General features: G+C 50.8%; 1 protein-coding gene across 8 annotated transcripts in view; it reads left to right on the forward strand.

The window, feature by feature from the left end:
- Positions 1 to 26,862, forward strand: part of LOC118006677 (rho guanine nucleotide exchange factor 37-like) — a 50,592-nt gene extending 23,730 nt beyond the window's left edge. For 7 of the 8 annotated variants that reach the window (XM_034999424.1, XM_034999428.1, XM_034999422.1 and 4 more), the window contains 10 exons: positions 944 to 1,091; positions 8,897 to 9,096; positions 10,348 to 10,478; positions 11,169 to 11,273; positions 13,211 to 13,321; positions 14,125 to 14,454; positions 16,920 to 17,048; positions 19,515 to 19,710; positions 21,308 to 21,465; positions 23,976 to 26,862. In XM_034999424.1, the coding sequence (XP_034855315.1) occupies positions 944 to 1,091; positions 8,897 to 9,096; positions 10,348 to 10,478; positions 11,169 to 11,273; positions 13,211 to 13,321; positions 14,125 to 14,454; positions 16,920 to 17,048; positions 19,515 to 19,710; positions 21,308 to 21,465; positions 23,976 to 24,185 (1,718 nt within the window). In that variant the 3' untranslated portion in view covers positions 24,186 to 26,862. The remainder of the gene's footprint in view (positions 1 to 943; positions 1,092 to 8,896; positions 9,097 to 10,347; positions 10,479 to 11,168; positions 11,274 to 13,210; positions 13,322 to 14,124; positions 14,455 to 16,919; positions 17,049 to 19,514; positions 19,711 to 21,307; positions 21,466 to 23,975) is intronic. The other variant, XR_004678155.1, reaches the window with a different exon arrangement.
- The last annotated feature ends 995 nt before the right edge of the window (positions 26,863 to 27,857 follow it).

The raw sequence follows: 27,857 nt of genomic DNA on the forward strand, positions 1-27,857 counted from the left end.
GTAAGCTCCATCAGGCAGGGGCTTTTGTTTTGTTCACAGAGCGTAGAAGAGTGCCTGGCGTATAATCCATAAATAAGCAGTTGGTAAATATCTCTTGAGTAAAGTTTGCGTCAGGTATTTTTACATGCATTATTTGATTTAGTCCTAACAGAAAAACACTTGGAGGTGAATACTATTTTTATTCCGATCTATGGATGAGGAAATGGAGAGTCCAGGAGGTCAAGTGCTTGCCCTCGGTTATGCCCCAGGGGAGGGGTTGGCTGGAGATCTGTTCCTAGTTCTCTCTGACTCCAGGTCCATGCTTGTGACTACCTGTGCTCTACTCGAGGGTGTCTTTGTAGACCAGGGGTTTGAAGTTGTACTGGCCACACAGGGTGATTGTAAAGATACAATGAGTATGTTTTGTGAACTGTGAAGCTCTGTACAAATATAAGAATTATGAATATTATTGCCGTAAATATCGCTACACTTGGGTGCCTGGGTGGCTCAGTTGGTTAAGCGACTGCCTTCGGCTCAGGTCATGATCCTGGAGTCCCGGGATCGAGTCCCACATCGGGCTCCCTGCTCCGCGGGGAGCCTGCTTCTCCCTCTGACCCTCCCCCCTCTCATGTGCTCTCTGTCTCTCTCATTCTCTGTCTCAGATAAATAAATAAATAAAAAAATCTAAATATCGCTACACTTTATTAAGACTCCCAGGGCACCAGCCTGAGCTCTGCATCATTCTGTCACATAATTCTTATGGCAGCCTTTTGAAATGAGATGAAAACATGGAAACTCAGGAAGAAGAGGTGACTTGCCCAGAGTGACGGAACTGGTTAGGCCTATCAGTCTAGTCTCCCTCCCGAGCTGAGGGCTTAGCTGTCTCACTCACCACCTCCATGTCCCAAGTGAGGGGACGTGCAGACATGCCTTTGAGGGCCCCTTATTGCTTTTGCACCATCAGGTAACTTATTCCTGGAATGCCACGAAGAGCTGGAGCGAGTCTACAAGGTGTACTGTGCTAGCTACGACCAGGCCTTGCTGCTGCTTGACACCTACCGGAGGGAGCCGGAGCTGCAGCGAGAGATTCAGAGCGTCATCGAGGCAGTGGTGTGAGTAGCAGACCAGTGAGCTCGCGCCGCCCCCCCCCCCCCCCCCCCCCCCCCCCCCCCCCCCCCGCTGCCATTGACCCTGGGGTCAGGAGCTGTCCAGGTCTCACCCCTCCTTGGTGCGGCTCATGCTGCTGCAGGGGTGTCTCAGTCAGATCAGGCTGCAGAGACACACAATTCCTGACTCTCGGTGGCTTCCAGTAACAGAGGTTTATACCTTGCTGTGCTCCAGTGCGGGTGACCTGAGGCTCTTCTCTGTGCCATCCTCACTCCAGAGAGCAGCCACTCTCTGGATTATTGCCAGTAACTGTGGCAAAGGGCAAGAGAGCTCCAGGGGTGGTGGGGCGCCTGGCTGGCTCAGTTGGTTAAGCGACTGCCTTCGGCTCAGGTCATGATCCTGGAGTCCCGGGATGGAGACCCACATTGGGCTCCCTGCTCAGCGGGGAGTCTGCTTCTCCCTCTGACTCTCTCTCCTCTCATGCTCTCTCTCACTTTCTCTCTCTCTCTCAAATAAATAAATAAAATCCTTAAAAAGAGAGAGAGAGTTTGGGGGGTCTGATGCTAGTAATCAGGTGCTTCAGACCAGAAAGAATGTTCATCACTTCTCATAATTCATGGGCCAGAGCAAATCCCATGACTTTGTCCAACTGCCCAGAGGCCAGGGTGTGCCACCCTGCCTGGGTGTCCAGAGGTGGAAAAGCAGAAACGTTTGGTGGACAGCACTCATGTCTCCCAAGGGAAGGGTGGTGAGCTGGGGGGGAACCACGTGCTGTAGGCACAGTGGCATGAGGCAGGTTCGGATCACCTTGGAAGGCCTCTCCGCAGAGAGCTGAAAACTGCCCCATGAAACGGGATCAAAGCTGCCCTGGCTGGCCTCACCACCCAGAGCTAGCACCAGTGGGCAGAAGCTCTAGATAGAGATATGTAGAACAGATATTTTTTAAATTAAAATTTTGAATGGAGAACAGTTACGTAGTTCAGAAGCTTTAAAACATCCAAATTTATGCAGCACAATCCTGTCCTGTCCTGTCTAATCCTGTCCCTTCATCTACCCAAATACTACTCTCAGCCCCAAAGTCAAGCTAACCACTTGTAAATTGCTTGTGAATCTTTGCAGAGTTCCTCTATGCATGTAGAAGCAAATACAAATACATGCTCTCATTTTACTGCCTTTTTAGAGAAAGTTTGTATCTTTTTTCCACTTACCATATATCTTGGACATCTTCCCATTTCAATACATACATGTGTGAGCCTTTGAACAGCATGTTCTGCCACCACATGGCTGCTCCCCAGTTTATTTAACTGGTCTCCATTAATGGACATTGATGTGCTTCTTTTCTTTGGAGATTACAGATAGTGTTCAGTGATTATTCATGAGCATATGTCATTTTACTCAAGTGCAAGTATTTTTTTAAGGTTTTATTTATTTATTTTAGAGAGAGAGTGTGTGCATGAGTGGGGGGAGTGTGCACAAAGGGAGAGGGAGAGAGAATCTCAAGCAGACTCTATGCTTACCGTGGAACTCAATGCGGGGCTTGGTCTCATGACCCTGAGATCATGACCTGAGCCAAAATCAAGAGCTGGATGCTCAACAAACTGAGCCACCCAGGTGCCCCACAGGTGCAAGGGTTTCTGTAAGGTGAATGTCCAGTCATGGACTCGCTAGGTCAAAGAAAGTATGTTTGGATAATTTTGCTAATATAGCAAAATTTCCTTCTATAAAAGCTATACCATGAGCAAGGTGTGCATGTCTGTTTCCTCATAGCCTCACCAGAGTGTGTCATTAAACTTTAGAATATTTGCAACTGAAAGAGGTGACAAATGGTGTCTCAGTGTGGTTTCCTTTTGCATTTACTTCTCATGATTAAAGTTGGTCATTTCTTTGTATATTTAAGAGTCGTTTATATTTCCTTGCCTGGGATTGTTCTGCTTCTTTTCTGTTTCGAAAAGGCTTCTATCTTCCCCAGGACAAGCTCCCCAAATGGAGATAGATGAAGGTCATTTTCTGGAAATCAGAATAGTGTAGGAGGATGAGAGGCTACTATTATTTTATCTTATTTAGACATTCCCTTTACACCCAAGAGAAAGACTGTGTAGATTTAGATCTTTGAAGATGATGTTATCTCCTGTGGGAGCTCCTGCTATCTCCCCTCCTCCTCTCCCTTGCCTAACCCCTCAACCCGCTGAAGCCTCCTTTTCAGTTACCCATGTCCTGGCCCCCTCTACCCCCCAAAAAACTACATTCACTTCCCCCTTTGATTCATCCTTCCGAGAGTCTTACAAATTTAGGCTTTTGCAAGGGTCACTAAATACATGTCAATATGAGAGAGGCAGGTAACGAAAATGAGGGAAGCAGGGTGGCATGTGTGGGGCAAAAGGGAGCAGTGTAGACTGTGGCCAACCAGAGCCAACAGACCCTGTGTAGAGGGCAGCTGCAGCCCTGCTTCTGCTGATGTTTGCTCTATCAAGTAGCTTTCGCTGTGTAACAGACTGCCCCAAAACAGAACAGCTTAAGACAGACATCTATTTGGCTCACTCTCCTGCACGTTAGCAATATAGCCGGGCTCAGTAAACGATTCTTCTAGCCCTGGCTGAGCACCTTCACATGCCTGTGATCAGCTGTAGGTCAGCTTTGCTGATCTTGGCTGGGCTCTCTCGTGTATCTGAGACACGTGAGCTGACTCAGCTCTGGCCATACAGCCTCTCATCATCTGGCAGGTGGCCCAGGCTTGCTCACATGGTGGTCACAGGGTTGAGACAGGGAGAGAGCAGGAGGGAGGGAAAAGTGAGATGGAGGACAAGGGAAGGCCTTTGGAGGTCTTGGCTGGGAATTGACATTCTGTGACAGAACGAAGGGGTGGAAAAATAGACCCTTCTTCTCAAGGGGAGGGGCTTCGGGGTCCTATTCAAAGTGGATACAGCAGCCACCACAACAAAGGGTGTGCATACTGTGAGCAGAGTAATTACAGCCCTATTTTACAAACCATCCGCTTCAATTGCCATGTAGGAATATGAGTCCAGTGTGGCTGGAGCCTCTGATTTTTCAAAAGAAGTCAGAAACTTTGATATAACATCTCCCAGGTGCCAAATACTGGCATCTAGCTCAGACATGTTAGAAGCAGTGTTGGGCGGCCCTGGTTGGCACAGAGGCTGCGGTTTGTCACGCCTTCCACACTCTGGGCTTTCCCGGCCAGACCAGCCTGGCCTCCATGGGCTCTGGTGCCACACTGCCCAGTGGCGATTCCGGCTGTGCCCCTATCTCACCTGAGCAGAGCCGTTTCATGACTCAGAACCTGGTTTCCTTATGTGTAAAGGGGGAGTGATAACTATACCTCATGGGGGTTTGGACTCAGTTGTACCCAAGTGACACTCTGTAAACCCCGCTATGATCCTTGTCTTGACTAGGCAGGGGTTGTATTTCTCTGAAACCACACTGTGGCTCTCGGCTCTAGTGGTTTCAATGCTCCTTTTTTTCCTTTTTTTTTTTTTTTTAAGAATTTATTTATTTGAGAGAGAGAGAGCACAAGCAGGGGGAGCAGCAGAGGGAGAAGCAGGCTCCCCGCTGAGCAGGGAGACCGACGCGGGGCTCGATCCCAGGACCCCGGGATCATGACCTGAGCCGAAGGCAGACGTTTAACTGACTGAGCCACCCAGGCACCCCCACTCTTTTTTTTAAGAGAGGGAGTGAGGGGTAGGGGAGAGGGACAGAATGAGAAGGAGAGAGAAAATCTTAAGGAGGCTCCGCGCCCATCACGGAGTCCAATGCAGGGCTCAATCTCATGACCTGAGATCATGACCTGAGCCAAAATCAAGAGCCTGACATTCAACCAGCTGAGCCACCCAGGTGCTCCTCAATGCTCCTTTTTTATAACAAACATTAAATTATTATCCTGACATGCAGTCTCGAAATACATATAAATATCCTACCTGTATACGGAACTGGAAAGAAAATTTAATGGCTTAACTGTAATAAAAAGGAGAAGTAAAAGGAAAATAATGTCTAGTAAAGTCATAATGTATTTCAGTGTGCCAATGTTTGGGCACCCCTACCCTGGAAAACCTAATGAAGCAATCAGACGCTGGCACCTACACATAATAAATAAGCTTGGATTCAAGGAAAGAAAAGTCAGAAGCCATTCCACGTAACGCATATCAAAAAAGGAAAGCACAGAGAATGTGTGTGCCCTAGAATGACAAGTAGCAATGAGAGCAAATTTGACCTACTTGTGCATGATAAGAAGCAGCAAACAACAACATAAATGACATAGGGATAACATTACGCTCTGGGGGGGCAGAGGAAGTGAAGAAGTAGGACGTATGATGATCTGGGTCTTGTTTATGAAAGGTAGCATCATAATAATTTGCAGTGCTATGGTAAGTGACTGGATGGAGTCGGAGTGTCACAAAAACATCTCCGCTCTTGCAATTGCAGCACATTTTGAGGCATTCATTCAGCCTGTGCACATCCAGAGGGACCTAGGAGACTTAGCACTCTAGTGCTTAGTCCTTGCAGATGGCTGCTGCCCTGGCTCCTGCCCACTAAGTGCCTGGAGCAGCCCAGTGCCTGCAAGTTTCCACCGTGCCCTCGATGAGAGCCCCTGGTCTAATGTTGCCCCAGGAATGTCATTCTTCCTGCCAGCATCGCTTTCTATCTCCTCTCTCGAAACAGTAATCCTGGCCTTCTTGTGCTTATGATCATGGAACTGTTTCTGGAGCTTAGCCGACTAGAATCACCAGACCAACCAGTAGTAAGTGGTTCTCGTAAGTGGTTCTTCTTATCCAGTTAGGATGGATGAGACTATCTAATCGGATTCTTTGTGATTCCAAAATGCATGCTGCCTGCTACCCTTTTATTTGGGTGGGTGAGTGGGTAGGGTGTTCAGTTTATCCTGTCTCTTACTGCAGCTCCCACCTGCGGGCCAAGGGGATCAAAGGCTTGCCCTTGCAGTAGGCAGGAAGCTCTGCAGCTATCAGTGGGGAAGAGGCTGCCCTGCAGAGGCTGATCGGTCCCGCACAAAGCACCCACTATCTCAGAATGACGGCTGAGGCAGTGTTTGGGGAAGGCAAATAATCTTTGTTTTCCTTTATGGGCAATCTTCGTTCATTTTATTTTTTTTTTTAAGTTTTTAAAAAATTTATTTGAGGGGGGACACAAGCAGGGGAGAGGGACAGAGGAAGAAGGAGAAGCAGACTCCCCATTGAGCAGGGAGCCCGACGTGGGGCTCGATCCCGGGACCCTGAGATCATGACCTGAGCTGAAGTCAAGAGTCGGACGCTTAACTGACTGAGCCACCCAGGTGCCCCAACAACTTTTTCACTTAACTATGGCTATGAATATCTTTTCACAACACCAGGAATAGTTCTACCATGTTCTTGTTAATGGCTGCACAGAGTTCCTTTCCAAGGCAGCTCACAGACTACGGTGGTTTAACCAACCCTCTGCTGATGGTATCTGGCTTGTTTGCAGTTTTTCACTGTGATAAGTAGAGTTGCGGGTAACTTCTGCCTTTATCTTTGCTCGCTTGAGTTGACATTTCTGTGGGTAGATTTCTGGAGTGGGACTGATGGAGCAAAGGATTTGTACATTTTACAAATTGCCAAACTGCTCTTTAAAAAGATCTTACCAATCACGGCTCCCACTGAGAAAATGTAAGCGGGCCTGTCTCCGCATACCCACCCAGCTCTGGGGATTATCTGTCTTGCTTTGCTTTGCTTTGCTTTGCTTTGCTTTGCTTTGCTTTGCTTTGGTCTTTCCTCTCCTCCCCTCCCCTCCCTTCCCCTCTCCTTTTTTTGGGGGTGGGGGATTATCTTTCAATTTTTGTTGCCTGTTTGAAAGGTCACTTAAAAAATTTTCTCCAGGGGTGCCTACGTGGCTCAGTCACTTAAGCATCTGACTCTTGATCTTAGCTCAGGTCTTGAACTCAGGGTTGTGAGTTCTAGCCCCCTGTTGGGCCTACTTTAAAAAAAATATATATATATATATATTTTTTTTTTTTTCCCTTCAGATTACCTTAGAAAAGCTGTAATCGTAAAAGACTGCTGTAATTCTATCATGACTCCTTGATAATTGTGGAGAAGAGCTGTGATCCTCTCTTTGAAGATGCCCTGTGCTCTTATTTGTAGACAGCTGTCCCCACGAGGCAGTTGGCCCTTTCCCGTGGAAAGTAAGCCCAGAGGACAGAGTTTTGCAAATATCTGGTGACTTTTTCCATCTCCCCTGCCTGTGGTCAGCCAAGTGCTAGGAAACCCGTGGTGAGAGCAGATGGTCAATGTAGGCATGTCCTGACAGGTTATCCTACCTTTGCCTCCCCCACAGCCCCCCGCAGCTAATGAGGGGGCACCCACCTGCTCTACCTATTCTTAGCCTCATGACTGATCTTTCCTGGACATTTGGTCTGGAAGTATTTCCTTAGGAGGAAGAGCAAGAGGCAAGGGTACCATGGAGAGGGGCCAGAGAAGGGCTGTGAGCAGCATCTGTGAGTCTTCTTGGATGAGGCATGCTTAGACACTGAGACTTGAAACCCTCGTGGGCTTCTTGAAAGGCAGGTCTGAGGGCTTCTGGTCATGATCAAGGGAAAACTGTGGGAGCCTATTCCCAGATGCCATTGATTTGGGTAGTTTTTCTGCAAATCCCTGATATCAACAAGAAAGGGACTGGAAAAAGTCATCCATTCATCGAATAGTGCATCTGGAGGGGATCTTGACGCTACTCATTCTTGTGTTTTGTTTTATTTTTTACTTTTTTTTAGTGAAAATTTTCACACCTGGAGAAAAATAGAATGTAACAAACATATACCACTACCTAAAATTAACCAGTATTAATATTTTGCTTCATCTATTTTTATGCTAAACTGTTTGAAGACAAATAATAGACATCATGACTTTTTACCATTAACTACGTTTTTTAAAAAAATACTTTTTTTTTTAAGATTTTATTTATTTGAGAGAGAGATTGAGAGAATAAGTGGGAGGAGGAGCAGGGGGAGAAGCAAACTCCCTGGAGAGCAGGGAGCCTGACACAGGACTCGATCCCAGGACCCTGGGATCATGACCTGAGCCGAAGGCAGATGCTTAACCGACTGAACCCAGGCGCCCTACCCTTAAATAATTTAAATGCATCTCTATAAACATATAAAGTTCCTGTGATTATTTTTTTTAAACTTTCAACTTTTAAAGCCACAGAACCATTTTACTGAATGAAATCTCAAATGGATGTCCAGCATACAGAGTTGTGCTTGGGACATAGCCATGGACATGTCACATGGGCAGTTGACTGTGTGAGTCTGGAGCTCGGGACAGAAGCTGGAAACAGAGGTCTGGGTTGGGGCTGTGTTTAAAGCCATCAGACTAAATGAAGTCAGTAAGAGAGTGAATGGAGGGGAGGGAAGGCCCAGGGCGCTCTGGCATTGGAGTGAGGCCAGCAGAGGAGGCCAAGAGAATGGCCCATGGAGCAGGAAAAGCAGGATGAAGGGCATCTCTGGGGCCAAAAGAAGAAAGTGTTTCAAGAGCAGGGATTAGTCAGCTGTGTCTGCTGCTGAGAGGCCAAGGAAGCAGAGGACAGAACTGACCATTGCATTTAGTACAGATGAGAAACCAGGGCCCAGAAAAGGGGTACAATGAGAACTAGCCGTGCCTGTCTAGCATCTAGACCTCATGCATTACAGATGAGGAAACTGAGAACCATGTAAGGAGGGTGACTTGCCTGAGAGCACACAGTGAGTTAAAAGGCAGAGCTGGGCCTAGAGTCCAGGACTCCTGTTGCCCAAAATGGTGGGCTTTCCCTACCTAACGCCAGCCTTCTCCCTCAGGCCACAAGCTGGGCCCTCTGGCCTCAGTTTCTTACTGGTAATCCCTCTGCAGAGGATTACCAAGTACCCATTGCTGCTGCAGAAAATCCTGGAGAACACAGTCCCTGATGCCAGTGCCTACCCTGTGCTTCAGAGGGCTGTCTCTGCCCTCCAGGACGTGAACACCAACATCAATGAGTACAAGAGGCGCAAGGAAGTGGGTAAGGACTTGGGGAATTTAGGGCTATATCAGTGAGAATGCTTCCAGCTACAAGAACACTCATTTCAAACTATCTTCATTAATAAAGGAAATGTAGTGGCTCATGTAACCACAAGTCCAGAGGCAATATGGACTTTAGGTAGGGTTTGATCAGGGTGATGGCTCCATTTCCCAATAATTCTCTTATCTCTGCTCTTTACTGTGTGTCAGCTTCATCTTCAGGCTGGCTTCCCTCATAGTAGTAAATGACTATTGCCATTCCAAGATTCACATCTGCACACCATACCCTCTAGGATAAGACAGGGCCTTTCTCCCCTTAGTCATAAATTAGATTGGAGCATCATTCTGAAAGGACCCATTTGGGTCATGTGCTCACCCTGAACCAGTTACCATGGTTAGGGGAATGCCATGAGCTAATTGGCTTGGGCCCGGCTTACGTATCAATCACTGTGGCCAGGGGTTTGGGACTCTATGAATTGGCTTATCTCAGCTAGCACCCACCGTTTGAACCAAAGTGAAATCAGTCCCATGCAAACCACATGGCTGCTATACTGTGGAGGAGAAATGAATACGGAGGAGGCCAAGTATATATAAATACACCTTGGGAAGGACAACTAGTGGGTGGGGAACTCTCAGGTTGTCAAAACAGAAAGGTTTGGAAAATGAAGCAGCGTCCCAAGTGGAGAGCAAACTCAACTGCACGATCTAGATGGTATAATAGTGATAATTTAGTTCCTGTGACACATCTTTCATTATCTGGTTTGATCCTTACAGTCACCCTCAGAGGCTGGCCCTGGTAGTGCCATCTCACAGTCAGGTCCAATGAAAGCTTAAATCGTTTGCTGTAGATCCCAGAGCTGGTGAGAGGCAGAGCTGGCTTTCAGACTCAGGCCCGGGGTGACAGATCAGTGGAAAGCCCTGCACCCGAGTGGGGGAGTGTGGTACATTCAGACCCACTATCTTATGTGATCCTCCCAGCAACCATATAAGGTGGCTGGCCTCACTTACGAATGAGGAAACAGGCCCAACGAGTGGCGCCTTGCCAAAGTTGGGCAGGCGGGCAGCCGTGTAGCCAGGGCGCACACCTTGCAGCAAGACCTGGGCTCTCCCTCTGCGAGCGGCTGTTCAGACAGGCGTACTGCTGATGTTTGAGAAAAGGGCCCAAGCGGGCGCCTAGCCAGGGCTGTCCGGGGTGCCTGCTTGCCTGGGGCAGCTTTGGACCCCGTGCCTTCCCTCTCCTCTGTTGGTGCAGCCTCCAAGTACACCAAAGGGGAGCAGCTGACCCTCTGGGAGCGGCTGGCCCGCCTCAACACGCACACCCTCTCCAAGAAGACCACCCGGCTGAGCCAGCTGCTGAAGCAGGAGGCGGGGCTCGTGCCCAGGGTGAGCACAGGTGGAGGACGGGTGGCATCCCAGCCGTTCCATGGGGCAGGACTGGGCAGTGGATGGGGCAGGTGGCATAGAGTCCTCTCAGAGATGAGGAGGCGGGCGCCAAGGGACCAAAGTAACCTCTCAGCACTGCATCGCCAGGAGGAGGCCGAGTCGGCACCCTCACGTGATTCTGAAGGGCCAGGTAGGGCTCTCTCCACTGCGTCCTGTGTGCTCTTTCTCTGAGTATCCTTGTATGCAGATAGGAGAGCTAATCTCTGGGTCTGAGCAAAGAACCAGCTTGGAAAAGCCACTAGGAACAGCTCAGGTTGATAGAGTACTTACTCTACCCCAGGCATTATTTGATCGACACAATAAAGTAGGTGTTTTTATTACCCCATTTGCACCTGAAAAAACAGGCTCAGGGAGGGTAAAACACTTGCCCAAGGTCACACAGCTAGGGAGCCAGGACTCGGATGCTTGTGTATCTGATTCCATGATCTGAGTACAAAACCATTAAGCAGCACTCACTGCCTCTAACCGGCCCACTCAGTTTTGGGGCTGCAGGAACTGGCTCTGATGGGCAGGGCTGTGGTAAAGGTGGTCCCCAGTGAGAGCCTGGGACGCGGATGTGGGCGTACGCTATTCCCTTCTCTCCCTGGGCATGGATATTCTCAGCTCTCACAAACGTCGCTCTCCTCTCAGACAGAAGACAAGGAATTTGATGATTTAGAAGAGAGGTTCCACTGGGTGTCACTGTGTGTGACCGAGATGAAGAACAACGTGGCTGTTTACCTGGATAATCTGGAGGTGAGGATCCTGCCCCTAATAATGGTTGGGCTGGGCTGGGTCCCCCAAGGCAGGAGGCGTGCGGGGCCCATCCGACAAACTGGCAAACGCATCAGCTGCAGGAACGCAAAGGGAAGAGGTCACCGGGTCACTGGCTGCGGGTCAGAAGAAGGGCCACAGGCAAGCACTCCCCAGACCACAACTTCTGAGCCCATTGAGCTCTCAGGGGGTGAGGTTCCCACTGAGTGGGCTTAAAATTCACTGGGGTCCGAGCCCTCCAGAGGGACCGTGCCAGTCTGGCACCTGGAGCAGGTGACACACTCAGGTGCCTGAGAAAGTCAGGCAGGTAATAATATTGAGTGAAATGTGCAAGTGTCCAAGGCTTAATGTCTAACAGGCTGTTCACGAAACTTTTCAGTAGAGTTAAATACATACTGATATTTAGAATTTGACTGAATGCATGGATGAATAAAATCGAAAGGGGCAGCTGTTACTTGGCTTGGAGAAGCTGTTGCTGTTTGGGAATGTGGATCCAGCATAGCCAGTTCTGATTTTAGGGGGGGGAAAAAAAAACCTTTCAGATGAAATCTCATGGTATGTCCACGTGAGCAACGAATTTAATGAAAACCTAAATGCTATGCAGGCCCAAGAAAATACATTTCTACAGGCTGAATTCAGCCCACAGGAACACCAGTTTGCATGCCATCCGGTACATCATTTTCCTTGTGCCAAAATCCTTCACTGTTGTCATCGATGCTGACTCATTCCATCCACTCCGTCCCTTTTCTGTGGTTTTATCTTCCGTCATGTCCATTTGCGCAAAGCAGCTTGGTCAGATGATAACGGGCTCTTTGGATAATGGGATTTGGGGTGGTCTTAGGGGAGTTGTGGAAAATGCAGGAGGCCGTAGTTGCAGGCCCCTCTGTGTGGGGCAGATGCCTCTGCTTGTTCTGGCTCCTTCCTGGGCCCCCCAGCAGAAGGCAGCAGGATCCTGTTACAGTGCAGCGAGACGGGAGGGGCGGCTCCCTGAGCCCGCGCGAGAGAGGATGGAGAAGCCATGAGAGAGAAAGCAGAGGCACGTGGAAGACCCATCCGGCTTTGCGGGGTAGGACAGATATTTGGAAGCATTAGGTTATGTTCCCCCAGATGCAGGCTTTCGTGACAATACAGTTGTTGACATGGAATCCCACAGCAAGCACGTGACTCCATCTTTTAATCCTCTGAGCGCAGGAGAAGCTGCTTTTGCTGGTATGTCTTTAACACAGGCAGAGCAAGTCTTGGGCTGGGAGCCTTCTGCAGGCAGGGATGTCCAGACAGAACTTAATGACATTGTTTGTTTTTATAGCAGTTATTCTTACATGCCTATTTGTAGCAGTTATTGCTGGTTTTCCCATTATGGTAGTGTCATAAGGTGATTTTAAAAAATACATTGATATAAATAGGAATGGTTTGTTGATTTCAAGTATTAATAGAATATGTGGAATATAGACATGGCAGTAAAATCACAGAGGTGCTATGCAAACACGAAGTTTGAGCAGCACTGGAATAGGGAGAAAGATGTTGGTTTAGTCTAAGGAAGAACTTTCTTTTTTTTTTTTTTAAAGATTTATTTATTTATTTGAGAGCGAGCGAGAGAGAAACAGCATGAGAGGGGAGAGGGTCAGAGGGAGAAGCAGGCTCCCCGCTGAGCTGGGAGCCCGATGTGGGACTCGATCCCAGGACCCTGAGATCATGACCTGAGCCGAAGGCAGTCGCTCAACCAACTGAGCCACCCAGGCGCCAGGAAGAACTTTCTAATCACCCAAGTTATGCAAGGATGGAATAGGCTAAGTGCTTCCCTGTCATGGTGGGTGTGCAGAGAACCTGGACAGCCTCTTCTGGGCGGGGGGGGGGGGGGGGGGGCGTGAGCTGGCTATGATGGGTCCTGATTGGCTGTCTCTGATTTGCTCTGGGTCCAGGCTTTCCTCTGCTTCAGGCCCCAGGAATATGATCTGGACATCCCTGGCGGGCCTGTGGTACAGTACTGCAGCCTGATGAGAGACCTCCAGCTCCAGGCCTTCCCACACTTTGTGAGTGGAGCTTTTCCTTTCTCCTTTCTTTGTGAGGCAGGTGGCAGAGCCTGGTAAGAATAATATTTAGAAAAAAAATAATAATAATATTTAGGGGCCTCCTGGCTGACTCAGTCAGTAGAGCATGCAATTCTTGATCTCAGTGTGAATTCGAGCCCCACAATGGATGTAGAGATTACTTAAAAATAAAATCTTAAAAAAAAAAAAAGGAATAATATTTAGAAGCCAGGCCCTTTATATGACTGTCGTATCCATAACCGCCCAGAGTAGTCAGCAGGGCAGAGATTATTATTAATGCATTTCCTGATAAAAATAGCCCCAGCTGATGTTTGCTGTGCCTCACTATCTGCCAGGCAGATAAGCTGCTCAGCCCTTTACATTCTTCATCTCCATTAATCTTCACAACACAGCTTAGGGGGTAGATGCTGTTAAGAGTTCCATTCTGCAGGTGAGAGGTGGAGGAACAGAGAGGGTGACTTCCCAGGTTATTCAGATGGTCGGTGGCAAGATGGGATCTGAGCCCCAAAGACTGTGTTTGTTGTCACCCCTCTCTACAAAATCTTTTAAGAGTTGTGCACAGATGTTAGGAAGTGCCAGGCCCTCTGCTAAGCTCATACATGCACTGTCCCCATTGTTCAGATGGGCACATTGAGGCCCAGAAAGTTTAGATAACATGCAAGAAGTCACAGCGAGTCGGCAGGGGTGGGACTACAGCCCGGTCCTAGCTCCCTCCAAAACCCCTTCTCCCAGTGCCTGGCCTCTGCCGCTTCCTTCCCCAACCCCAAGCCCGCCTCTCCCCGCAGAAGCAGAGGCTGAAAGGCCTGGTGTGGCAGCCGTTGTGCAGCCTGGCTAAAGCCCTGGCTGGCCCTCAGAACCTGATCAAGAAGCGTCTGGACAAACTACTGGACTTCGAGAGGGTGGAAGAGAAGCTGTTGGAGGTGGGCAGCGTGACGTACGAGGAGCAGGAGGCCCGACACACGTACCAGGCCCTCAACTCCCTGCTAGTGGCCGAGCTCCCACAGCTGAACCAGCTGGCCATGCGCTGGCTGGGCCAGATCCTGTGCACATTCGTGGGCCTCCAGAGGGAGCTTGCTCAGCAAGTGCTGCAGAGGGCGGAGGGCAGCTTGGCTCAGGTAAGGCCTCTGGGACCGGGGCGCCCCTGCAGGAGGGCCAGGTGGGGCCTAAGGGCGCCTGCAGCTAGCTGTTCTCGGGGGCTGGGATGGAGGGACATTAGGCCATCGGGTGCGCAGCAGGCAGCCCCGGGGACCTTCTGGACCTCTCTTGTGCCAGTTGTCCCTCCAGCAATGGGATCCGATCATGCAAACAAGGAGAGAACTGGGACTCTGGGCAATTCCTGGGCTCTGGGATTCAGAAGCAGAGGAGGCTCTGCTGGGAAAATAGCAGACCTTGGGGCCCGTCCTTGGAATGTATTAGAAGTCGATGACAGAGGCCAGGCCCCTTCTACGCAGTCGGGAGTCAGTGTCTCCAGTTGGCGTTCCCCCTGCTGTTATTACTTTTAGCAGCTGCGTCCTCGCGAGCGCGTACGGTGTACCTTCCTTTTGTTATCCCAGCTCATCCTCACGCTGACCCTACAGAGTAGGTATCATCAGCATCCTCACTGCAAAAGAGGTTAGACAGCGTGCCCAAGGCCACACAGCCGACAGCAGGATTTGAACCCTGGCAGTTCAAGTCCCGCAGCCTGGGCTCTGAACAGTGCTTGGCAGCATTTTAGAAGAGCTGTCGGCTGAAAGCAGAAATAGATTGCAAAGAAGTTTGGACAAACTTCCAAGTGCAAACGTTGAATTCAGAGCTTTGAAGACGGGGGTTGACACAGGGAAGAAGACCGGGGTTGACGTGGGGAAGAAGACCGAGCTGCTTTCAGATCTGTCTCTGATGTCAGCGTCAGAGCTGAGGGGCTGTGGGCCTGGCCCCCAGGGCAGGCCAGCACTCTTCATACCAGCCGCTGTCTCCTGGGCTTCGTGGTCCCCAGCTGGGCCACCCCCATGCAGTGTGTTGCATGAAACTTCCTCTGAAATGCACATGCACCACTGCCCTGGTGGCTCCTGGTCCCAGTCCGCCCTGTGCTCCCACTTGTAGCATACTGCTTCTGCGTGGGACCACGTCCCTTTGCACAGGCTGCTTCCTTGGCCTGAAATGCCCCCCAGCCCAGTGCCCCCCCATGCCTTTCACAGGGCCTGGTGCATGGTTGGAACTCCCCAAATATGTGACAGATGAATGAATCTCTCCGTGAAGCTCTCAGAACCCCCCTCCTTGCAGCTGGGAGAGCCCGTCTCCCCATCGTGTGTACTCCAACAGCCCGTAGGAGGCGCTGTGCTAAGCACTTCACAGAGCCTGCCTTCAGCTGGGATGCTGGATGAAGCCGTTTCTCCTTATTGAGGAGGGCTGGAACTATAGGCTTTTATTCTTTTTGGCCTTCAAAGCATTTAGTACAGAGTTCTGTCTCAGACATGCTTTTTGAATTTAATTAAGCCTGAACCATCTGCAAAAAGAAGCGTTTCTCTTTCCTGAAGGCAGAGGGTCAATCTGATTAGATGATCTTGTCATCCTCTTCCCGCCCTCTAGTTCCGTCTCCAGGGCTGCCAGGCCCCATGTGTTCAGACTGGGATGTGCGGGGCTGGGGAGTGTTGCAGGATGCCAGTAGCAGGAAGATAACTTTATAAAAGCAGAAAGAGGGCCTTTCCTGGTTGGGCCTGTCGTTTAGAATGTTAGAGCCTGCCGGTGATTGGTGCCAGCTTCTTGTCTGTGTCCCATGGCCCATCCCCCTGGACCAGTCCTGTGGAGCCCGGGAAAGGCCTGCATGGTAGAACCTCAATCTATCTGCATCCTGGGGGCAGGGGAAAGGCTCTGAGTCAGACAGCAGCGAGCTTGGTGACAAGCAGAGAGGACATGTCTCTGTTAGCTGGGGGTCTTACTCGTTCCTAAGTTGTGTGGGAAGAATGCAGGAGATGGCTAGCAGGGCCAGGGTCTCAGGATGGAGCATTACTCAGAACTCCTTGGATTCCAAACCAGCTGAGGCATAAAGAAGGACGTCCTCATTTGCATAACTGGGAGACCCAAGAGGGGATCGAGCCCCAGGCAGGGTGCATTCAGTACCAATAATGCTGTCAGGGCTCCGGCTTTCGCTCCACCTCCTAGTTCTGTTTCCCTGTCTGGGCTGGCTTCATTGTCAGGCCAACCATTTTCTGCACGGTGGGAGAGACCGCTTTTATGCCTCAGCATCTAAAGGAAAAGTTTTCCTCTCATTCTCAGCCTTCATGTACTAACTCTGATGGGAGGCTTCTGCTTGGCCTTGCTTGTGTTCATTCTCTAGTCCGTGGGCTGCTCACGGTGGATGGGAGAGGGAGGCCGTGCCTGCCAGCCCTGTGGCTGCCGCCCCACGGCGGGCAATACTCCCGGACCCCACGGAGAGACGCTTTCTTGAAGGACACCAAGTGGGGCAGTCAGCAGGCAAAAACTACAGCTGACAAAGATGTAAAGACCCATCTCCACACATCTGGGGCTAGAATGTAGGCTGCCAGAGTCTTTCTGTCCCCTTTCTCCTGGAGATGGCTCTGAGGACAGTGTCTGTCCCACCCAGCTGCCCCACTACCACCTCTCGGAGCCGGCCTTCAGGAAGCTGGTGGAGGACGCACTGGGCCAGACCGGTCACCAGCTTCGCTCCTTTCAAGAGAACTTTGAGAAAGTGCTGCCACCTCCCACCGTGCAAGTAAGTCTCCTCACCCCGCAGACCGTCCAGTCCTTCCCCTGCCAGTGGAGTCAGGCCCGATCCCATTTCCTTTTCCTTTTCCTCCCCCAGGGTTCCTTGTACCCTTTCCCTCTCTTCTTTCTGTCTGTGAGCTGGAGGAGGTGTTGGGATTCACACCACCTACACACATGCTCTTCGTGGCCAACAAACATAAGAGCAGAACAATAGAATATTAAGTGAAATTAGACATAATAACAGACAAGTGGCATTAGCATCCCCAAGCCTGGAACTTCACATTTTTTTTATCAAAGCCCCTGTTTCCTCACCATCTCACTGAACTGCCTTCAGATACCAGCATTCAGGATGAATAAAAAGTTGGAATAACAAATCATTTAAATTTTCTTTTTGCTATGGAATTTTTAATTGCAAGAGACAGTATTTCAGCTGCATTATGGTTTACAGACTTTGGCTGGCCAAATCCTTCTTTGCAGTAAAGTATTTTTCTCTAAAATAGAAGGAAAGGGAATCTTCCAGTGGACTTGAAGGATGTCCCCAGGTAGTATATTTCAGAAGTGGAACTGAAGTAGCTGAAAGGCGGAGGGGGCCCCACATGGGGACAGACCTAGATGAGAGGATCCTGAAACTGTGTGTTCAGTCACATGTGAAATGTGAAGTGAAGGACCAGGAGATGGCCAGGATTCCCCAGAAGGGAGAAGGGGGCTCCAGAGACCCAGAGAGACAAGGAAAGGAGCCCAGCAGAGCTGGCCCATAGAGGTGGCCTGCACACCTGACTGGAATGCAGAGAAGGTCAAAGGCCATCAGGGATGCAGGAGGAGGGTGGACTCTTCCTTGGGCCACAGCCATCCCCCTTCCTTCCCCACACCGAGGCTGTCCCAGCCAGAAGTCCCATGGTGGGGGGGGGGGGGGCATGGGCCCTGCTGCGTGGGGGGAGGATGGGGCAGAAAGTAAAGAGCAGAGCAGCTACTGGGATGAGTCCTGGTAAGCTCCTCTCTCTTGCTACTTGAGACACAATAACATTTGTCTTATTGGAAAAGTATTCCATGCTGATCATAGAAAAAAGAGAAGACACAGAGAAACAAAAAAGAGAAACAAATGGGAACAGCATAATCCCAGTGTGTGTTGCAAATTGGTAGGAAGAGAAGAGATGCCCCCTCTTTTCCACCTTTGTTTCCACCCCACCCCCCCACACCCCTCCTATAATTCCTGACTTCTTTGGCTAAGGGTTCAGAACCCACAGAAGTGAGGTGGTCACCTAGGACAGAAGCAGTCCTCGTGATATTTTCCCATGTCTCCCCTTGGTCCCTCCAGGGAATACTGCTGTTCTCTGCCCGGGGCCTCTCAGACTTGAGAAAGAAGGCAAATGTTTCTACACTGCTGGCTTTCATACGCAGGGTAACACCTCCATTCTGAAAAAAAGCTACCCTGTCTCCACTTCCACCTAAGGGCCCATTTAGAAACATCAGGTTCTCCTAGTTCTTGATCCTGACTAGTGAACCCCATTGGAGTAGGGGTAATGGCAGAGTCTGTGCCCAGATATCCCCGAAGGGCACTTCTGTCTGCTTTTCCTACACCAAGCACCACCTCCCCCCAGAAATAACCACATAGAATATGATCTCTATACACACACACACACACACGTATATAGTCAGAGAGAGAGTGTATAGTAAATCTATATTCAACATTTTTAGTTTCTTCTTTGTTTTACAAAAAGAGACAGTCACCCCTGAGTCTCTTCTTGGTGATACTTTTGCTGGAAGCAATGAACAAGAAAACAAAGGCAATGCCAGGAGATTTTTGGATGCATGGACAGCGCCACTGAGTCATTCGTCCCAGCTAGATGGCAGTTTCCATCAGGGCAAAGCTGTCTTCTGTGTTTCTTTTACCCCATTCACAAGGCTTACTGTGCCTTGTAAACAGTAGGTGCTCAATAAATACTTGTGGAATAAAAGCTAGCACTCCCTTCACACGTGAGGGAGGGTCTGCACGCGTCACCCTCCGCCGGCGTTCAAAGCAGCCATACGCCTGGTGCCCGCGTGAAGCTCACGGTCCTGCTCATTCAGGCCGGAAGACCTGTGCCGGGCTTTTTCCTGTGGGATAATCTAGCTTGATGCTGTGGCCAGAATTTAGGGCCCCATCCTAGAGTTCTGTAACTGAGAACTTTTGGAACCTGAATTAGGATTTTAGAAAATCCCGGAAGTTTAGACCCAGGAGGAATGTTAGAGGTTAAATGAGAGGGTGTTTTGTGCGGTTGTTTTTTTTTTTTGTTTTGAGATCCCTTTGGATCCCAAGAGTGTGTTCTTCCTCTAACCCAGCCATCTGTTAGCGAGGAGACTGTTGCCCATTGGCAGCAGAGGTAGGATCGGCGTGGGATTCCTGGCTGTCAGCACGTGGGCATATGCTGGCGCACCAGCTCTGAGACGCCAACTCAGGCACGTGTGTCTCTCTTTGTCCCTCCCCCCCCCCCAGCCACTCCTTCCAGGGGCTGAGCGCCAGGTGCAGGCTCTCCTGAGCAGGTATGGCCCCGAAAAGCTGTACCAGGTGATGAGTGGCGTCAGTGGGGCTGGGACTCTGGACCTGACCCTGCAGCGGGGCCAAATCGTGGCTCTCCTTCAAAACAAGGACACCAGAGGCAACAGCAGTCGCTGGCTGGTGGACACTGGGGGTACGTGGGGCTTCATGGGCTCTTCCCTCCCTCTGGGAAACCCCCCAACAGGAACCAGTGGGGAGATCCAGGTGTGGGCAGGGGTCTGGCTGTGCAAATCCAGGATGGGAATTGACACAGGTGAAAGTGCAGGGCTTGGGGCACAGCCGGCTTAGTGTGGCCCGTGACATGCCACAAAGAGGAAGTGAGTCTTACATTGCTACATCCGTTATTCAGCACTTACTGTGTGCCTTGGGGACCTCACAGGCCGTTGGGGTAGACAGAGGTGTACGGAGAGAGTCCAGCATCACCCTGAAAGGTGTGGAAAGGCAGAGAGGGCGTGCTTGGATCCCAGCTGCAGGGAGACATCTGGTATCCAGACTGAGGGACGTGTGGTCCTGTCTCCCATGCACTGGTCCCACCCTTGGATGTGCCGCTCAGGTCTGGGTGCCCCAGTGTAACTGGGCAGGAGGCAGGTGGCACCTTGAACCCAAGAGGAGATGGCGCAGCCATGTGTCCCAAAAAGGGGCCTGTGACCCACAAGATGAGGGTCACACAGGATTATTGGGAGGGGACCCGCAGATAGTTTTCCCCCTTCAGACAGTTTATCATAATTGTTATTGAAATATTTTTCTGAATATGAGAGAAACCATAGCTAGTACGTAAACCTGTGATTTTATTCATAATATTAATAGAACAAGTCTAAGTTTTAAAAAGTGAGTCTATCAAAAAATTAAGTGGGTGACTCTTGATCTTGCTTCAGGTCTTGATCTCAGGGTCATGAGTTCAAGCCCATGTTGGCCTCCACGCTAGGCATGGAGCCTACTTTTAAAAAGAAATTAAGAAAACAGTACAAATCCAGCAGAAACCGTGAAAGGGCAGTCTCGTGACTCAAGTTGACAAACAGCTGAACGGGGATTCAGGCTGGCCACTAGGGTCAAGAGGACTGAGTTTGGATTCCAAATCAGCCACTTTACTAACTGTGTGATCTCAGAGAAGTTACAGAGCCTCTCTGAGCTGCAGTGGCTCGGCCATCAGATGGAAACAACGGTACTGACCTGGAGGGTTGATGTGAAGACTGGACAATTGAATGCCGGTTTGGCACCTAGCAAGCCCTCGGGAGGTGTCGGCCGTGGGCGGGGATGGTGACCAGAACAGTCCTGGGGTAGCTGTTCATGAGCAGGGACTGGGGGCACTCAGCGAAGAGAAAGGCAGTTGCTGCCTTCTGGAAAAGGCTGTCCTGGGTGAGGAAACAGCCCTACTCTAGGCCTCTGCTCAAGGGGAAGGGGATCAGTGGGCCCAGCACCAGGAAAGCTGTGTTTATACCAGCCCAAGGAAGAATTTCTTATGTCTGTCAAAGCTGTTCAAAACAGAGTGGGCTGCCTCAGTAGGGAATAAGCACCCTGTCACCGGGGGTGTGCAAGTAGAAGCTGGAAACAGTGAGTGTGGGTTGGTTAGGGGTGGGTTTGTGAGTTTCCTGGATGACTTTTTCAGGTCCTCTTTAGTGCTGGGAAGCTGTGCTGGAGGTATTCACATCCCTGAATGGTGCTGATTCCTCTATCACTAAAAGGGATGGGGAGGTGGTCTGCAGCCAGATAACGTTCTGCATGTCCTGTAGGACATCGAGGGTATGTGCCGGCTGGGAAACTGGAGCTGTACCGTGTCATCCCCAGGCAGGAGGAGGTCAAAGAGCAGGAGTGGCCTCCCAAGGACTCCCGTCACCTAACACCAGAGCCCACTCCAGCCCCCGTCCCCTCTGTCCCAGTGGTGACCCAGGTGAGTCTAAGAGAGGGGTGGGGTTTGCCTCCCCATGGCCACCTGGAGTGGGGCTTTGATTTCCCTCCTGTTGGAAGAGGCTACCATCCTGTGAGGCCATGGTCTTGGTCAGTGGCCTCACCAGTGTCCTGGTCAGGAGTGAACCTGGAAAAAGGAGCCTCCCATCCCTGCCACATCAACAAGCCCTTGCTCCGTATCAGCAGGGCAAGTGGGATTCATTCATTCATTCATTCATCCATTCATTCATTCATTCAGTATTTGCCAGGCAATGTGCTGGATGAGAGATGTAATAATGAGCAAAAGTAAATCTTGGTCATTGCCTTCCTCAGATTTATAATCTGGGGGTGGGGAAAACAGCAATTAATAAAATAATCATGTGAATCACTGTAAAGTTAGAGCAGTGATAAATGCCAGAGCCCTAGCTGGGAGAGGTTCAGGAAAGGCTTTTCTAAGAGGAATGATGCTTTTTCTCAGATTTGAAGGGTGAGCAGGGATTAATTGGATAAAGGGACTGTGCCAGGCTGTGAGTGGGAAGAGCTCCCCAGAAAGCATGCCTAGTGAACACAAAGGGGCCGGTGTGTGTGTGTGTGTGTGTGTGTGTGTACAAAGGACGGGTGTGTGAGGAACTGAATGAAGGGGCTGTGGCCGGGGAGAGAGGGTAGGGGTGAGGTACTGCTAGAGAGGTGGGCAGGGCCTTGTGGACTTGGCGAGGGTGTCAGCCTTCACTTCAGAGCAATGGGAAACCTACATGCATGTTCACAACAGCATTATTTGTAATTGCCAGAAAGTAGAAACAACTGAAATGTCCATCAGCAGGTGGATGGATAAGCAAAATGTGGCATATCCATACAATGGCATATTACTCAGCCATAAAAAAGAAGGGAGGGCCAATACGTGCTGTCACATGCAACTCCGTACAAAAGGCCATGTGTTGTATGACTCTGTTTATATGAAATGTCCAGACCAGGCAAATGCATAGAGACGAGAAGTAGATTAGTGGTTGGCTGCGGAGTGGGGGGTTGGGAAAGGACTGCTATCTTGTGTGGGGTTTCTTTTTGAGGGGATGAAAATGTTCTGGAATTAGTAATGATGGTTGCACAGCCTTTGAACATATTAAAAACTACTGAATTGTGCACTTTGAAAAGATGACTGTTACGGTATTTGAATTCTGTCTCAAAACAAACAAAAAGTGATGGGAAGCCATGAAAGGCTTTGGCTTTGCTGGGACGGAGTCCTCGAGGGAGGAGAAGCTCCGTGGGGTCGCTGTGAGGGCTGGATGAGACAGGAAGGCCAGGCGGGGCCAAAGTGAGCCTCAGTAAATGGCAGCCACGCTCCCAGTTAGAAAAGGACTTCACCGGTGACAGGTAAGCGGCAGAAAGGGCCGGAGCAGTGGCGGGGAGCAGCGGCGGAACCCAGAGGCTGGTGCTGAATAGCCCAGGGAGGAGCCTCAGGGGGGCGGTGTGCGGGTTGCCAAGAAGCCTGTGGAATCTGAGGTGTGCACGTCCCCGGGAAGGCTCCGAGGGCCAGTGCCTGGAGCATTATCCACAAGTGGTGCATCAGGGCTGCCTCCTGCTGGGCATTCCTGACTTTCAGCAAAGGACCCACAAGGAGCTCCCCAGAGGGCCTGGCCACCCAGCTCGGCCCCAGCTCCACCCAGTGTGGGCAGCGTCTCTAGGAACCCTGCTGCCGGTGAGCCCAGCTGTCCATCTTCCTAGACACATCAGCTGCTTCCTCTGTTCATGGGTCCACACTTGTGGGGTCATCCCAGTCCTCCCCAGCTTCTGACAACAGGAATGGTAAACAAAATCAGAGCAGCCTGCATTTACTGAGCCCTGAGCATGTACCAGGCACGGGCGTACATCATTTGTTGAATTCCCACAATTACCTGGAGGGGAGGATGTTATTACTTCCATTTTGCAGATGATGAAACCGAGGCCAGGGAAGTGAAATATTAGCCTAATAAATGCCCTCCCCTCTAGTTTTTTGTCCAGTTCAATTACTTTCCCTAAAAATTAACCAAGTCCCCCAACCCCCAGTCTCTACTCCAAGTTGGGAAGCAGGCCTGGGCGGATGACACCCTCAGATCTGGGCAGGGTGTTGGGGGAGAGGGTGCCATGTCCTCTGCTCAGTGGGGTGGCAGCAGTGGACCGAGGGCACCCATTCTGACAGGCCTGGGTTTGTTGCCATGTGATTTTGAATAAGCTCTTTGACTTCTCTGAGTCTCGATTTCCCTATCTGAAAAATGGGGCAAATTGAATTATAGAACTGTGAAAGTCAAGGCCAAGTAGCACCTGGAACAGAGCCTGGCACGCAGTTGTTGTTGCTGGCAGAAGACGAAGCAGCAGGCTTCATCTTTAGCACGAGGATGTCCTTGGGAGGCGGCGACTGCCCAGCCTTGGGGACTGAGTGGGGTCGGGGCAGGGGGCGAGCAGGATGAATAGCGTCTCTGCGCTGGGTTTGTCTGTCCCCCCCGCTCTGACCGTTTCTTTGTCGCTCCCCATGTGTTTCAGGTGGTGGCAGTGTACCCCTTTGTGGCCAGAAGCAGCCATGAAGTGAGTCTGCAGGCGGGCCAGCTGGTGACTGTCCTGGAGGCCCAGGACAAGAAGGGGAACCCGGAATGGAGCCTCGTGGAAGTGAACGAGCAGCGGGGATATGTGCCTTCCAGCTTCCTGGCCAGGGCCGCAAGCCCAGCTCCATGGGGCTGGGGTCTGCCCTCCTAGGGGGCCCGCCGCGGAGCCCATGCTGCCAAGGGACAGGGAGGCTTAGATGCTAGGACCCTGTGGGGGCAGAAGGGGAGATCAGGCCGAGGTAGGGTGAAGGGCAAGGAGAAGAGGTGGGTGGGCCTTGCAGGAGTGCCTGGCATGGGTGAGCATGAAAGGCTCCAGCCAGAACCGCTCATCAGGTCTGCAGAAAAGGTGGTTCCCATCTGAAGTCACAACAGCTTGGATGGCAGGTCAAGGTGATGAGAACTTGCTGTAGCTTATGGCCCATCTTACCTGTGCTCTCATCCAGCCCTGCCCACCAGAGTGGGTCACCCAGGTGAATGTTACCTGTGTGCGATGGGGTTGCGGGGAGGGGGGCACTGGACACGTCCAGAGCTGCCTGGCCTGACGGTTTACTCCCTCCGTGTGGCATCAGGAGACACCGCAGCCGACCCACACTGGCAGCTGAGTTATCTTGGGCAGTGAACCCCCTCGGAGCCCTCTCTAGCTGAGGAGAAAGGGCTTGTGGGCAACGGAAAGGTTCTCAGGAGATTCTTGGCTGAGTCTCGGAGCAGGTGTGGCCAGGTCACAGTTCTGGAATGTGTTTAGGCAAATTCAGAGGCTATTCCAGGGACCAGGAGATTTTGAGGGTGTGTTATGTGGGGTGTGTGTGAGGCTGTTGTATTCTCTGGACTAGGGAACAAAGGGCATGCAGATTGCTTAGGCAACTCTGTGCAGCAGGTGATCAACAGCCTGGTGGGTGGGGGAGCTTGGGTGTTGGTTTGCTTTCCTGTTTCTGGAAGTCGGGAGCCAGGGGGATCCCCGGGTGGTTTCAGGGCTGGAGGCGGCAGGTGAGTGTGATGTCAGTTGGCTGTAGGGCCTTAGACATAGGACACAACCTGAGTTTTCCCATCCGCAAAGACCTAACTCACAGGGTTGTGGTGAGAATGGCCTGAGGGAAGCTCCTTGTAAATTGGGAAGTGTGATAAAATGTAAATGGCCACTGGTAGCAGGATGCACTCGGAAGTGGTCTCAGGATGGCTCCAGCCTCCAGCGGCCCGGCTGCAGACAAGCCTGCATGCTGCTGCTGGCCCCGCCCGGGCGTGGCGGACACTAGGAATCAGCGTGGTGACTTTTCCCCTCAGCCCAGGGGCACCTTAGGACCCTTCTCCATGCTGCGTTCTAGGTAGCCAGTCTCTTGAACTTGGTGAGATCAAACCCATTGTCATCCCTTTCTAGGACCTGGAAATGGAAAAACAGTTCCTGTTCAAGGCAGACTGACCCAGCGGGGCCATTTTGGGTGCAGCCCCTGTTGAATCATCCTCTCCGGGTTGTCGGTTTGGCTAAGATACATCTCAAGATTCACAGAAGTGGGAAAAGGTGGTCCAGTCTGATCTGTAATACAAATTATATATTTGGGGACCGACCCAAGTTGGAGAGTGTGGGGGAAAATCCAGTGGTAGTTTAGACTTATTTCTAAGAACATCTCCATGGTATTATAACTGTAGTGCGTAACGCTGTTAGCTCTGGCTTTCCAGGGCTTTGAAGAAATACATACGTGCCTGCGTGAGATCTTCACCTCACTCCTCGGCTTGTGAGAGCGGGAAGATGCATCATGCAAGAGAAACTCAGTCCCCACTGGCCCTGTCCTGGCACCAAATTCACTCTTTAAGATGCTCTTGACTCATTTTCCTTTCTTTTTCCTACTCAGATTTCTAATACAAATAGGAGGCATAGGGGAGCAGATAATAACATAGGAAATCCGTTTGTGGGTTCCTCAGTGCTTACTGAGAATGTCCTGTGGACTAGAACCCCAGCTCAGGCTTCTCAACCTGGCTGCTTGCCCGTTCCCCCGCCCCCCGCAAAGATTGTAATAGAGTCGGTCTGGGGTGTGGCCAGGCCCTCAGGAACTCAGAAAGCTCCCCAGGTGCTTTGGTGTGTCACCAGGAGTGGGGACCTCGACCCTAGACACGCAGTAGTGGACGAGACAGGCCTGCGGTCAGAAGCGGCCACCAGCTATAAGCTAGGATGTGCCCCTTCTGAGTTCTGTCCTAGCTCAGATTTTTGAACAGGCAGTTTTAAAGGTGCTTTGAAAGAGGACAGCCTGTTCTGTCGGTCCCAGAATGTATATTTATTAAGTGCCATTAAGAGGGACCTGAACAAAACTGGATGTTCTTGAAGGCGGAAGGGAGAAACCTGGAATATACTTGGAACCACGTCTATCTCATGAGGGGAAAATGAAAATGTCTTCAGTAGCACACGGGTTGTGGTTTCTTGTAGACCAGGGAAGGGGGTCCAGAGTCACGGACGGCTGAGAAAAATGCATGTTGAGAGAGAGAGAATGGCCTGGATTTTTTCCAGGGGCCTCTATGTAATGTGCCTCCCTCCCCCCCCCCCTCCCCCCGATGCCTGGAGCCATTGCACTGTCTTATGTATTGCACTTCGGGGCTGCCACATGCTAAACTTGCTAAGGTATTTGCCTGGGAACCAAACAAGGCTGATCCCCAGGGTGGCCCTTGCTCCCTGCCACAGGGTGTGTCCTCTTTAACCTTTTGGGCCCAAGCTCAGGTTTGAACATGAGGACAAGGTTACAATATGGAGGAAAGATGAATGAACGCCTGCTTACTGTGAGGAGCTCTAGCTTGGTGAATCAGTGACGTGAACCACAGAGAATAAAGGACTTCAAAGATGAAAATGTCTCGAGTTTGCAGAACTCTAACCATTGGATAGTCAGATGCCCCAGTGTGACAGGTGCTCACTGGACATCTACTGTTCATAAAAATGGGACCTCATTTGTTAATGCATTCATTTTTTTCTTTTTTAAAAGACTATACTTATTTGAGAGAGAGCTCGCGTGTACACAAGCGGAGGGGTGGGTGGGGAGAGGCAGAGGGAGAAGCAGACTCCCCGCTGAGCAGGGAGCACAACTCAGGGCTCAATCCCAGGACCCAGAGATAATGACCCGAGCCAAAGGCAGATGCTTAACCGACTGAGCCACCCAGGCACCCCTCATGTGTTCATTTGAGGAGGGTCTACCACACACTGCTGACGCCTCTAGGAGTTGGCCTCAGCTGCTGGGATACAGGGAGAAGTCAGAGAAGTCAGACAGATGGGGGCCCTGTCCTCCCAAAGCCCACAGTCTCGGGAGGGAGACAGACAAGGCAGTAATCTGTTACATGCAGTGTAGGTATTAGAATAGGGCAATGGCAGGTACCACTGGAGTCCAGTGGAGGGGTCAGCCCCTAACTGACCCTAGGCAGCTAAGGAAGGCTTCCTGAAAGAAGTAATATGGGAGCTGAGGGTTAACGGGTAACTTGGGTTGGGTGAAGGTGGGAGGGAGGGCACATGCAAAGGCCCAGAGGTAGGCATAAGCATGTTTCATCAGGGAAACAAAATGCTGTAGAGCTAGAACACAAGGTGTGTGGAGGAGTGCTAGGTGTGGTGAGAGATGGCTTAGAGATGTCCGCATGGGAAGGAGCTCTGAGCTGTGTTCTGAGGGCAGTGGAGAGCCACCAAAAGGATTGAAGTAGAGGAGTGACATGCCCAGGGTCGTATTTTAGGATGCGAGCTCCAGTTCATTCTGGAATTTCCCCAAGGTTCTGTCACGTGGCTCAAGGAATAGATTTTCAATGCACATTGCTTATATGAACATCCCAGAGGGGATGGGAAGCCCTGCCTCGATGGAATCTC

Source organism: Mirounga leonina, unplaced genomic scaffold, assembly GCF_011800145.1.
Source record: "Mirounga leonina isolate KUSES-001 unplaced genomic scaffold, KU_Mleo_1.0 Mir_98, whole genome shotgun sequence".
Taxonomy (NCBI): domain Eukaryota; kingdom Metazoa; phylum Chordata; class Mammalia; order Carnivora; family Phocidae; genus Mirounga; species Mirounga leonina.